At 37.5% G+C, this 14486-nt stretch overlaps 1 protein-coding gene across 2 annotated transcripts in view; it reads right to left on the reverse strand.

Moving 5' to 3' along the window:
• UBR3 (ubiquitin protein ligase E3 component n-recognin 3) overlaps positions 1-14486 on the reverse strand; it is a 106626-nt gene that overhangs the window by 66325 nt on the left and 25815 nt on the right. For both annotated transcript variants that reach the window (XM_063400541.1, XM_063400540.1), the window contains exons 8-18: positions 12949-13177; positions 9474-9653; positions 8608-8741; positions 6269-6355; positions 5591-5656; positions 5413-5502; positions 3778-3906; positions 3629-3681; positions 2824-2957; positions 2248-2335; positions 759-898 (exon numbers count right to left, since the gene is read on the reverse strand). In XM_063400541.1, the coding sequence (XP_063256611.1) occupies positions 759-898; positions 2248-2335; positions 2824-2957; positions 3629-3681; positions 3778-3906; positions 5413-5502; positions 5591-5656; positions 6269-6355; positions 8608-8741; positions 9474-9653; positions 12949-13177 (1330 nt within the window). The remainder of the gene's footprint in view (positions 1-758; positions 899-2247; positions 2336-2823; positions 2958-3628; positions 3682-3777; positions 3907-5412; positions 5503-5590; positions 5657-6268; positions 6356-8607; positions 8742-9473; positions 9654-12948; positions 13178-14486) is intronic.

Here is a 14486-nt window from a genome sequence, read left to right on the forward strand (position 1 = left end):
TGGAACACTGAGCTCTTAAATTATTTCTCTCCTTTGATATACCAATGCTGCATTGAGTCCAATTTAGATGACTAGCTGGTCAGAGAAAGAAACTTGTCAGTTTTGCACTGTATGCATTGTAGAGGTACAGAACAATATTCTGTAACAAGGCTAGCCTGAACTTTCTTCTAGACTCTCACTACTGACTGCAAAAAATGTTACAGGATACTAATACAGTTAAGCAACATAAAATAAAGAATTATGTATAGTGGTATCTTTAATAATCAAAGGTGGAGAAGTTAAAAAAAAGTATCTCTGTAATTGATGTTTCATCAGTGCAAACAGTTCTAAACTCTACTAAATATACATCGGTTTATTTAAATAATATGAATAATTAAGTATGCAGATCAGTAAAATACAAATAAGATAATTTTTTATTCTCCATTTCCCTTTGCTTTCTGAGGGTACCTGATTAGTATGAGAGGCTCATTTTCACTCTAGATCAAAATCAAATTCTTAAAGACTACTGATAGTCTTTAGCAATGCTCTTAAATATAAGCAGTGAACAATAATGAAAAAGTCAAGTTTTGTGGGGTTTTGGTGGTGGTGGTAGGTTTGGCTTTTTCATGGGAAGGATGGGGTGGAATTTTCAACACTGGTAGGTTGGGTTTGCTTTTTGGGTTTTTTAAGGGAAAAAAGCCCACTACAACAAAACCAAGCAAACCCTGGCTAGGCATCTCACCAATGAGTATGTATGAAGAGAACACTGATTACCATACCTTTAGGTGTATACATTCCTTGTTGCATGGAGCCTCCAGGTTCAAAAACAGGGGCTTTGAAGTCAGCAACTGCTGACAGGACTGATTCAAAGCTTAAGCTTCCTGGAATAATACCACTTTTAGGATTAGGGTTTTCTGGAATGTAATGTTTATGTTAAGGAAAGCTAAGTTAATTTAGTTGTAGGACGCAGAATTTCACTCCCCCTCCTGATATTTTCAGTCATTTCAGATCACATCTCAGCAGTGCTCCGTGCTTACCACAAGAGGTCTGTATGCTCCAGCTGCTAAGAACAGTAACTGTTACTGAAGAGAATCTAAGTCTCCTAGCTAGGACATGAAACTTTTGAAGTAAGACTTGCTGCATGCTTGGCTCAAGCTGTTAGTACTTAAAAAGAAATAAAAACCACTGCCTGCAGTGTATATAAAGTTTCTGTTATTGCCTTTGTTTACAAACACTTTGTCTCTCTTCACAGGGAAAGTATTTTACATTTACATCCAACTACAGAAAAAGCAAGCAAATAGTTCAGGATGCATAAAGACCATAAATAATTCTGATTCTTGGATTCCACTGTTCTCATGTTTGGTAGCAATACTTAACTGACCTACTGACATTACCCTCAAACACAAGCAGCACTTAAAAATAAGTAAACTGCTCAGTGATAAGCAATTGCTTATATAAATGATTCATTTATTTTACCTAGTTAAGTCACTCTCTTAAGTGAATTGTTCTAAGTAATTGCTGATTTAACATACTTGACTGAGTTACTAGATCATGTAATAATTAATAATTCTTATTATGCATTTGTTAGTCTCAATCTCATCCTTTCCAATCTTTGTATTCCTAATATTTTTGCTCAGTGCCTATCCCTGCATTGCAAGCTCTTCAGTGCAACCACAACGAGCTGTTCCATTTGCCTACACAGCCTAGGAGTGACAGCAGGACAAGCTGCACACAGGCAGCTGTCCAGAGACAGGAACCCTCTGCCTGTGCAGCAGCACTTCCTAGAGTTTGCTGTTCTTTCCCATAACACATGCACTTCACTCTGATGTCAAAGCAACGTGCAGGATTGCTATTACTTGCATTTTCAGCTATTGACACAAAAGTCAATAAATATAATGTAGAATGCCTTCTTTTTATATTGGCATAAACTTAGGAAAAAAATCAAAGGCTCAAATCCAGACAAACATGACGCTTGGCTAAACTTTCTAAAACCTCATTGGAAAACACACATTTTACCTCACATTTAAAAGACTTCTAAAGACCAGCACAGCATTTTGTAGCAAAACTAATTTAAACTATTAAAAAGTATTGCATTTATTGTAAGAAAAACCAAAACTGGGGCAAATGCCTTTGCTCGTAAGTATATACAAACACATGTTCACACAGTTTTTTAAATTATGTAACCTAAAGGCATGTTGTTCGAGCCTCATTACTATCCAGGCACCTGTCATTCTCATTCAGGCACATTAATGAATATATTCCAAGGATATGAGATCCAATAATGAACTGTGTGTCCTGTCATTCATACACAGTTGGGCTACCATCTCCGCTCGGAGGATCTCATCATCTGTCATTCCTACAACAATGAAATGTAAAAAAATGTTAAAACAGCATCACTTTAAAATACATATTCAGCTTTCATTTGACATTAAAAGCATGTCAAACATGATACAAATTAATATTAGGTAATGATACAGTGCCATAAAAATACAGGGAAGAAGAAAGGAGGGCGTGCAAATATTATGAAAGGCACAATCTCAATCAGAAAATACCAGTACAAACTCCAAATGCTGCCTTTCTGGAAAAGATATAGAATCTTCATGTCATCACCTACACAAATCACCCACTTCCATGAAAGCCATTTCTCTCCATTTTTATGTATTGTATCTATTTCTGCTTCATAAGGGATTAAAATTCAGTAACTGGCAAATTTGAAGTAGAATGTTGAATGCTTGAAGTTACTGTATGGTTAAACAGCTTTGAGGCACCTACTGAGTGCTGAATATAAAGGAAGGTGTAATAACATTATGTACATACAAATATTCCTAAAGTAGTGACCCTTACCTAAATGTAAACGAAGACTTAACAAAAGGACCAAAAATGTTAAGGCTCCTTCCAGCATGGACCTTTCATGCTCTGAGTCAAGGACTGTATTTTGATGCTGTGATGCCATCGTTAGCAGATCTACCACCTTAAATCTACACAGCAAACAGTAAAGTCAGAAAAAACAATCAAACATTCTCCAACATTAAAACACCAATGTGAAGTGTACTGATAAACTCAGCATTCACAGCAACCCAGAATGAAATACAAAAGCCCAAATGAATACCCAAAGTGCAAACAAATATACATGTAAACCCTCTTCTTTTTAAACTTCAACTTTTATTTAACTATCAGTGGGATGCGCTATAGTACTCCACATGAAAATACCTTACATTCACTCCACATGAAAATACCTTATATTTATCAACATACAAAAACTAATGCATATTAATTGGTGTTCAAACCTTGATTTGTTTTTCCAGAAAAGTAAACATTCTGGGTCTCTTACAATTGCAGATCTATTTATTTACTTCTTGAGGATAGAATATCCTAGCATATGAACACATATGAAACTTTAAAAAACCCTGAAGATGCTCAGTAAACAAATATCTGAAGCTTCACTACAGCACTGCAAATCAAAAGCCAACGCTGTTTAAAATCAAGACATACCTCTTTCAGTAGAGCCCTTAGGTAAGTGTTAGTTTTGTCTAGGCATAGTTTTATCACTGAAGTTATGTATCAGATATGCAACTTTTCTATTATACACTATAAATCAGCACAACAGCCAGCACAACACTGAACAAGAGCATTCAACTTTTAGTCCTACCTTTCAAAAACAGATGAAATAAAATAATCTGGGTCCAGTCTAGAGGCACAGACCTGTAGAAAAGAGAGTAAATTAATTTTATTAGAACAATTCTATTCAATAGTTTGTGGGTAAATAATTGGCTTGGTTTCTCAGAAAACATAACTTACTTGCAGCAGATAAATGTCAGGATCAATCATTGAATTGCAGAAATGAGACTGCACGTAAGTCATGGCCTGTCCTTTAATTTGTAGACCATTTCTAACCCACATATTGCTGTGAATTTCAGAAAGACTTGCCTGTTCAGGGAACATAAAAAGTTACAAACATTTCATGTATGTTTAGCTCGTCAGTTCAATGTTAGCAGATCACCAGTATATTATCATAGCAAAATAGAAATCATAGGATAGTTTGGATTGGAAGGGACCTTAAAGATTTCCCCTATGCCATGGGCAGGGACAGCTTTCAGGTGCTTAAAGCCAGGGTGCTTAAAGCCCTATCCACCCATACCCTTGAACACTTCCAGGGATGGGCTATCCTTGACTTTTCTGGGCAACCTGTTCCAGTGTCTCACCACCTTCACAGTAAAGAACGTCTTTGTGATATCTCACCTAACTACCCTCTTTTAGTTTAAAGCCACTGTCCCTTGTCCTGTCACCACATGTCATTGTAAGGAGTCCCTCTGGGGCTTTCTTGGAGAATCACAGAACAGTTTGGGTTGCGAGGGACCTTTAAAGGTCACCTAGCCCAGCCCTCCCACAATGATCAGGGGCATCTTCAACCAGATCAGGTGGCTCAGAGCCCCAGCCCATCTAACCTTGGATATTTCCAGGGATGGGCTCCAGTGTTGTACCACTCTCACAGTAAAAAAGGTACTACAGGCAATCTAAATCAACCCTACTTCAGTTTAACACACTAGCCTTGTTCTATTGCAACAGGCCCTGCAAATAAGTGTGCCCCCAGCTCTCTTGCAGGCCCTTTAGAAGGCTTCTCTAAGGTGTCCCCAGAGCCTTCTCTTTTCCAGGCTAAAAGACACAAATTCTCTCAGTGTGGCTTCATATCAGAGGTGCTCCAGCCCTCTCATCATTTTCTTCACTATCATTACACATATACATACATACATACAGACATACATACTACAACTATAGATTTTTTTAATACTAATTTACTTCTCCTGGAGAGTGAGATGAAAAGAATCACTGCAAGTTTATGAAACAGATGGCATACTTTCATAGGAGAGCATATTTCAGACAACAAAAGTAATCAAAGACAAATGAAGTGATTTATACATATGGCTGTTCATTAAAATCTTGAAAGGTACTCAAAACGAAGGAATCATGGAACCAAAATGAACGAAAAATTAAGGTATCACAATTAAAAATAGGTTAGATTACAGTGATTACAAACACTGCTCACTGTCACTCATGCACACATAAGTCCAAATTCACAAATAAAATGTTGTGTATCCATTCTGGAACTCACTCTCAATTTAAAGTACAATAAAAAAATTCCAGATTTGGGGTTCTTGTCAACCTGCACTCCATTCTGTTCACATTACAATTCTGTGTTTTCAAAGGATTGGTCCTTCCTACCATTTTGGAAGAGCTATAGTGAATACTATAATTATGTGCTTCTCAGAGTATGATAAGTAATGCCACATCTTTAATTTTAGAAATAGGAAGGGAAAAAAAAGACATTACCCTAACTACTTGGTATATTCTAGTTACTATTATCACATATGGATTATTTTTATATTCCACAATTAAGACATACTTCCTATTGTTAAGTCAGAAGTCTGCCCATACCTGAATCTGAAGTGGGTGAATCATTAATTTCATCAGCATCTCCTGATCTGGCAGGATAGTATCCAGATCTAGTTCTTGGCATTTAACAGCCTAGAAACAAAGGCAAGCACACACTGTGTTGAATGATCACATTCAACAGGGAATTTCCAACTTCTGTGAAACTACAACATGTGCTTACCTTACTTAAAAACATGGCAAAGTAACGGTGCAGTGGCAAATGGAAAGTGACTTGGTTAGGTGCTGGCTGAAAGTAAAATAAAGGTATTTAATATAATATACTGAAAAAACAAACATACAAATATATTTGGCACAATCACCAAGGACAATATCCTATATGTCTTCATTTGATGGACTTACTTTCCGCTAACCTAGCAGTACTCCATTCCCATCTTTCTGATTATTCCAAAGTTTCCCTTAGACAGCTGTAGTTTCTCTCTTACTGAGTCCCCAGAAGCTAACAGCACTCTGAGTTGACTAAGTATTGCTTGCCAAGTGGCAAAGCTGCTCCCCAGTTGCCAAAGCAGAAGAGGACTTGTGTTTTGCCCCTGCTTCATTTGGCTCTTCACACAGCACAACACTACAAGTATCCACAGCACTGCTTTTAAAAATCACAGCTTAAGATTGCACCTGCAAATCTAAACCATCAAGACTCTACAGAAAAAAGAAAAGGATCCTAGGACATAACATTGTAAGTATTGACTACAAACTCTAATTTCAGCAAGGCAATCCTTTTTTGATCACTAGCTTGAATAGCCACTTAAATTAAGGAGAGGGGGCTGTGTGTAGGAAGCGTATGACCTTTGATATTTAATCAGATTTGCACAGTTCTTTGCTTAAATTCACTAAGGATATTTACCTCATCTACAAAGTTGATAGCATCAAACCAGTCCTGAAGTGCTTCAAGGCAGTATCTGACAACGTTGCGAGTGTATTCCTGTGTTTCCTGCAGTTAAGAGAAACCAGCACACTTACATGAGCCAAAACAGTTTTAAGTGCCATTGTTTTCCTATTAAAATAAATACAATTATTTTAAGAATATTTTTACAGTACGCAGAAATATTGAGGTTGGAAAAGACCTCCAAGATCATTGACTGAACAATACGTTGCCAACAAAACCACAGCAAAGCGCCGGGTCGTCCAGTTGTTTCTTGAACACTTTCAGGGATTAGGACTCCACCAGTTCCCTGGGTAGCCCACTCCAATGCTAAAACACCCTTTCCAAGAAGAAATTCTTCCTGTTGTCCAACCTGAACCTCCTCTGCTGCAGCTTGATGCCATTTTCTCTTGTCCTTTGCTGGTTACCTGTGAGGAGGGGCAAACTTCCACCTGGCCATACTCTCCTTCCAGGGAGCTATAGACAATGGTAAGGTCCTTTGAGACCTTACCCCTGAGACCTTACCCCTGAGCCTTCTCCAGGCTAAACAACCCCAGCTCCTTCAGCTGCTTCTCACAGGACTCACTCTCTAGGTAGTCCCAGTTCCTACTGTTGTTCAATTTATGCATTTACTTTTACCCATAAGTTAGAGCTGTAAGCATAAAGGAAAGCTTCCATGCAAGCAAAAGGAATAGCTGATGGCCTGCAAGTTCTGTCTACTTAACAGGTCCTTACAGCTGGCTAACACACAGCACCCTAAATGATACAGTACCACAATACCACATAGATTTCAATGGTAGGCAAGCCTTGTTATGATTGTATGATGTAACTCTGTAACAATGCCATAAAACCACACTATATTTCAGGTTAAATCATGTTTCAGGACTAGAGCTGTACATTGCCCTCCAGGAGAGAAGCAGTCGTGTGCAAGAAGGAAAGGTAGAACAGAAGCTAAACCAAATTGCTCTGTGATCAGCAGAACTTGCAAAGCCTCTTTTCTTAACAGATTTTTCCTTTAATCTTCCCTCCCCCTTAAACACAGGCTCCAGCCTTGCCTCACACTCCCAGGATATCCAATGACACACTTCTCATGCAAAAGGCAGCAGTGCTCAGGCCAGCCAAGAGTTGCACAAGTGGCCACCTCCTCAGTCAGGCACCTTTTCTCATCAGGAAATCAACAGCCACACTCCCATCCTGTAAGCTCCACACTCTGTGAGGGCCAGGCTCTGCTGGCTTTCCCTAGCCTGTGAGACATGACCTGGAATCTCTTCCAACCCACCAGGTTCCACTAAGTAAGTGCAACAACTAAGCTATGGAATTTCTTTAACACTTTCAGCTTTATTGAGAATGACCAAAAGGTTCATTTTGTGAATGTGGCTGAAGACAAGACTGACAAGATAACTGGTGGAGGAGCATGGCCTTAAAAAAAAGAACATCCCATCCCTAAGCAAAAATGAAAGGAACACTTCAAACAGCTAGAAGCTGTAATTCAATTTTCAAAAACCAATCTAGACTCATAAATTGACAAATTCACAATGTATCAGTGTAATTTACATCACAGAAAGGTTTTTGCAACTGCCTGAGTCAAACTGGTCTAAAATCATGTGGACTGCTTGAGCACTTTTCCAGTGCACAGTTCAATCCAGGCAGCACTGTCTCACTGACACTATTACATATCTTAATAAGCTAATTTCAAATATAAGTACTTATTTCACAGAAAAACAATAACAAGTATTTTTCACATGTCAAGTATTCCTAAGCTGATGGATTCTATTTTTGCTGTAACTTAATATAATTTACAGGCTAGCGAACAGCAGCAAGTCTTTGCTCTAGTTTGGAGACCATGTGATGTCAGAACCTAAGAGGTTTTCACCTCATATTGATAGGAGAATAACACAAACCCATAAATTATTCCATCCCACATCATAATGAAGTGTCTATTCACAGACACAGCCAACACTAGAATCAATTTAGGACAGCTTAGGTATCTTTTCCCACTGAACAGAGGCAGAATGACTCAGAGACATTTATCAGGTTCTTCATTAGGTTAGAGTTATTCCATATGTACAGTCATATGGAATGACTGCACACATCCTGAACTTGTAGTTCCAGTACTGGAGACAATAAATTATGTACAAGCATGAATTCTGCACTCATTATACACAGAATCTGAATTGACTGGAGTTTTAAGTTATTTAAATAGACAAAGACAGCCAAACCAAAATCTTTTCAAACACAAAAGACAGTCCTTTCAGGTTTGAGAATTCTAGAATCAGTCACGAATAAAACCAAGAATCATGCCAGGGAAATGTTAGCCTTACCCTAACTTTGCAGTGTGACAGCAGGCCCCACATTGGCTGGGCACAGGCTTCCAGCTCAGCAGCAAAGGCAGCATAGTACGTCTGCGATTCAAACTCCACGTGCTCATTTAACTCTCGTTTATTTAAATTCATACCTTCAAAATTTTAAGCAGAGTTATACAACCCAAGATTTAACCAGGGCTAAATGGAATGCAGTACTTTTAGTATTATGCATTTACACACCTCTAAAAACAACTTCACAAAGCATAAGAATCTATTTTATCTAGCTGTAGAATATTTGATAAAACAAAGTTTGAACAGAAATATACCAGAAAAGATAAAAGACTGGCTAATAACTGCAGTCCTTGCTGTTCAGGGGATATTAACCTCTACTTTGAATATCACTCAGTCAATCAGAACATCTGAATGCTGGTTCTCTGTCTAACCAGAACATTTATTGGTATTGAGGTACACCATCTTAAAGTTTTTCTTATATAATCAAAAAAAGATTTTTACAGCAACACTTAGGAAAATATCCAGAATTATGAGATTAATTTCCCATGTATTTAAATTTAGAACTTCACCAGTAAAATAGTTTGTTTTACAGCTGTGATCTTTACTTTAAGTACAACCTCAGAATTCTTGCACCATGGATCTGTCAACTAAGCGTGATGTGACCGTTCTTCAACTACTTCCCACAAGAAAAAGATCCATTAGATAATTTTTGTAATCTGTTTTCTAGAATATACTGTTCTCTTCAAGAAATACAATCTTGGGGAAATACCAATAGAATAAATATTTACATACAGCACTGTAAGGATTTTGCTACTGTGAACATTAACTGTCTTAATATCCTTATATTTGTACTGATTATAAAAGTAACATACCTTGAAAAAATGATACAAAATTCATCCATGTTACCAAAAGACCATGGTCTTCCAAAAATTTCTTTGCCACACTTTGGTGTGAAAGTATGTTTATAAAATCACTAACCAGGGGCCAGTAAGTATTATTCTTCAGTAGTGCTTCCCCGCAATTCACCACAACATGTAAACTATTTTCTTCATCTAGACATAAAAAAAGAAAGAAAAAACAAAGAAAAAAGGAGAAGGCAAAGTAATTTTTTTATTTATTAATAAAGTTACAAAAGAATGTAAAAATAACAATTAGAATGTACTGTAATGCTGGGGTCAGACACACACAGAGAAAACTGCAGAAAGCTAAAATGGTTCTTTCATGGTACCTGAGGCTGTTTTTTCATCATGGGCCAGCCAACACAGATCTCACTTAGAGTCACTTAAACTTTGAACAGTATCACAACCTCTGGAAAGCAGCACATTAGTAAAACCATCACAGTTAGGGCTCTTCCAGTATTTTTAAGTATTAAAAAACCAAACAATACAACTGCTATCACAAACACCTGAACTCTACTTTGAATTCGACATGCCCCCAGTGAGCAAGGTACCTTACAGCATTCAAGAAGAAATCTGGTGATCGAAAGCTACACTGGCATGTTGAGTCTGAAAAGGGCAGAGCAAAGCATTTCCACTTTGAATTTGGGACAGAGAGGGTTTACGCAGCCTGTCCCAGACTAGGGCAGGAGAACGTTCCCAGAGGAGGCGGAGGATATTAAATTGGGGAAGGGGCATTCTTTCCCTCCAACCCCGAATCACAGAAGTTCATCCTCTACACCTATCAAATAAATCTCTTTGTTTCCTTTTCATAAGGGGGACTCCTGGAAAGATCAGAAGGGAAACAGAATTGATTCTGGATTCACGATCCAAACAAAACAACTTCCAGTACCCATGTCAGTTCATATTCTATTTCAACAGAATGAAGAACAAAAGAAAAAAAATCTTGATGGCTCCATTCCAGTTCAAATGCACTGAAGGACCCCTGTAACTACCCTGTACACAGTGAAAGAGTCACAAGCAGCACAGCGCAGCAGCACTAAAAAGACACGTATTAAGAGATTCCAGTCTCTGGCTGAGGAGGTGTCTGTGTGTAGAGTAGTTCTCTTTGGCCTGTCCAAGAACTGGGTAACATCTCACTGAATCTGCTGAAGGATTATGCAAAGGACCAACGATTACATCTATCCCTGTATAGATTAGACAAACCCAAAGTTACTTCAAATGGACACTGGCACTGCCTGTTATTCAGAGTACTCTACAAGCCAGGGTTAATGCAAAGTCATTCAGAGATTTTCAAAGGATAAACCATTACCCAAACTTTTTCCTTGGGGCTATAAATAAAATCCTTTTCCCATATAAAGTTCATTAGGAGGAAAGTGCTGACAGAGAAGAAAAAATCTCTAAGAACATATGGACATTAATCTCCTTAGGGAGCCAGTTATCATCAGCATCTATATTTCTGCCCCTCATCCTTTCACACTACCTGTGAGAGAGGTAAGCTGAGTTAGTAACACTTACAAAGTTGCTATCAATATAGGCCAACTGTTTCATTAAAACAGTTGGTCCACAAATACCCTGAGAGAACTGTACATTTTAAACAGCTGCCAGATGCTCAAAAGACAATTGGGATCTGTGAGCAATGCAAATTAAACACACTGTAGCACACACAAGTCCTGCTCCATGTTTTCCTTGCTCCTCTCAAACATGCTTTCTCCACTTATCCATTGACTAGATTTGTAAATTTTGTCTCATTCAGATACTAAATAACCTGTTGTTTACAGTAGCTGCACAAACAAAATTCTCCTTAATTTATCTCACAAGCATAGACTTCTTACTATTTTGCTTATTATAAGAGAGAACTTGAACTAAACACAAGATTCAAGCCCAAAGAACCACAAAAGGCCATTTGTGAATATGAGAGGGCAATAACAATTTGTATTATTTCTTTTCTGTCCATTGTCTGTATGCCCAACCCCTCATATATAAAGCAGTGAAGGGGAAATGTTGTGAAAACACTGAAAAGAACCAGGCATATCCCAGAGGTGGGCTCGGCAGTACTAGGTTTATTGTGGACTCAATGACCAACTCAAAGATTCCACAACTCTATAATGGTATCTTAACTAAGAAAAATCACTGGTGCTGGAAAAGAGAAAAGGTAACAGTGGAATAGCTGCTCCAAGGGTAAGTCTTTTCTCACACATCTATCACAAATATAGTTAACAATATTTCACTTACCAGCTCAAGTTTACATGCATTAGTTACCAGGAATATTCTTCAGAAAACAACTAATCACAGTGACAGCCTTTTTCTGCTGTACTGCATTTCTGACCCATTACAGACCTTACCACCACGCTAGCAACATCCCATACTGACCAAAAAGTAACATTCCAAAGATGCTTAGAAACAGTTTGAAATTACATTCCATCAACATGGCATTGCTTTAGCAAAAATCACTTGATATACAAACTGTTAAAATATTCAGCATTTTCCTTTTAATACTGTAAAGCAATCTATGTAGGCCAACAGAAAAAAAATTCATATTGAAGTGCTGCTGAATGAGGGCACTCTTGATAGCTAGATAAGTGAGGATTTCCCATTTCTGCACAGGCATTTTGGTTTAGGCTATACATAGAGTGGACTCTCAGACAAGGATATTTAGGGGAAAAAATTACAATTTCATGCAGAAGTTGGTGATACTAATTTAGCAGCAGCACTCAGCCTGTCTAGGGGGTACTTTCAGATTCAAATTAGGATAAAGAGGGCTGAGAGGTCTCCAGTCTGTTAGGCACACAAAAGTGAGAATGACAGAAGTCAGCAAGATTCCATTGTGCCATTTTCATATAAGGACAGGTAAAACAGGGAGGGTGAAAATAGAACAGCTGCTTTTACTAAAGAAGTTATACAATCTACAATAGCTCAAATCCAAGCTGCTACTTTGTCAAACAAAAGGTTGATCAAATTGCTATATTGACAAACTATTACATTATTCTCCTCTAATTGTATCAGATTTTATTTAGGCAATCACAAGTTTTAAAAATTAAAACTATGTTAAATACTGCAAATAGCTTGTGAAATTCTTTGAAAATATTTTTTAAATTCATACAGGTCTCAATTTGTGTATATAATTTTCATTTAAATAGTTTCTTATGCACTTCACACAACAAAATAATTACTAGCAAGGTAATAATCTGCATTCTAAACTCTACAACATTCCTAAAAAAACCCAACCAAACAACCCTACAAACCAAAGGATTAAAAATTAGTATCACTCTTGATAACAACTTTTATATTTCCAGGGAATGTTGAGACTCATCTTCTACCATAGATTGCTAGATCCTGTACATTTTTGGAAAGGCATCAGAGAGGTGGATTAATCACTAAAGAAAAATTACATTTCCTCTATAATCAATTTATCATCCATGGAAAGAAACAAACAAACAACTAAACCTACCTTGCAATTCACTTTTAATAAGGCAACTTTCCATCATGTACAACAGAACAGTGACCATAATATCCAGCAGCTGGCATTCTTCTGTTACTTGGCGTGCTAGTTCTTCATTGCTGAACAACTGAACACTGATATGCACAATTCTATTAGACATAGTGTCTGATTCATGGCTTTTCTTCAGTGTTTTCATAATAAAAGCATAATGCTGAACAAATGTTTTTGTAAAAGCAATCTGCAAATTATAAAGAAATGTTGACGTTAATAAGCACCATACAAAAATTATAGCTTTCTTTCATTATAAAATATTCCTTTACGAATTTACAATCAACACACCCTGGGAAACACCACTTGCTATGACAAACCAAAAGTGATGATTGTTTTCTAGAAACAGAGCAAATGAACAGACCTATTTACAGGGAGGAATATCTTAGACTGCTAATTTCATTATCTTTCCCAAGAAGCTAATCTTCTCATTCTGCACTTTCCACACTAAAAAAAGCCAACCCAGAAATGTTCAGTCAAGGAATGTAATATCTCAGCATGCCTGTGAAAGTAGTAAAGTTCTAATAACTAATTTATCCTAAATCTGTACATCCTACAACAGGATGTCCTAAAGTGATACACTACGAACAATGAGTTTAGTAGTGCCTTATCACTTGCAGCCATCTAACCATGAAGCTTTCATTTATTTTCTAGCAAGACATTTCTACACTGATTTTCATTTCTACTATCATAGAATCCTTTCCTTTTTAAATAAACCCTTAATGCTTTTTCCCCTCAATAACTAAACTAATTATCCAGCTTTGTTATTCTTCACACATCTGTTAGTAGTATCTTTAAACCAGATCAGGAGTTCAATGCATTGTACATACATACATAAATCTCAGTACAGTTCTGTGTTCCACTCCATTAGCCTCAAAATGCGTTACAAATCAACCTTTTGCACTGCACACACATGAACACACCTGCTAGCTTTGAAATCCTTCTCACTTAGTACTTTTGGTTCTGAATTAACACCATCTGGACTTGCTTGGCTTAGTAAGAAGACAAGCTGTGTAGTGATAAAAATCTAAAGTCTAAAAAGCCCTTGCCTATTCCTTCTGGAAGTATTAACCTTTCAGAAGCACAGAATTAGAAATTTTAAAACACCCTTAGGCAGCCATGTTTTCACCAGACCATATACAGATCACTACTTTATTTGACCTGCCTTAGATTCAGTGCTCCCATACTTTTATTATGGCATTACCATCTTATCATCACCTAAAAATACTTCCAAAAATCTGATGATATAATTCTGCTGTTAGGCACAGAAACTGCTTCTGCCAGCAAATACCCCCAAAGATGAAGCTGCTGACACAAGAAACTGAAGCAGGGTGAGAATGGGGGTATCCCTGCAGGAAGCACTGCAAGAATACTTCCCTTGCCTTCCTACACCTGGTCCAGAGTGATGGAAACCTGTGTGATAACTGAGAGTATGTTCCACATCCACAGTGGGAACTGTTTGCAGCTAAAGCCTTTTTGTGCATTCACAACACTTGAGT

The sequence above is a fragment of the Prinia subflava genome, chromosome 6 (genome assembly GCF_021018805.1).
Source record: "Prinia subflava isolate CZ2003 ecotype Zambia chromosome 6, Cam_Psub_1.2, whole genome shotgun sequence".
Classification (NCBI taxonomy): Eukaryota; Metazoa; Chordata; class Aves; order Passeriformes; family Cisticolidae; genus Prinia; species Prinia subflava.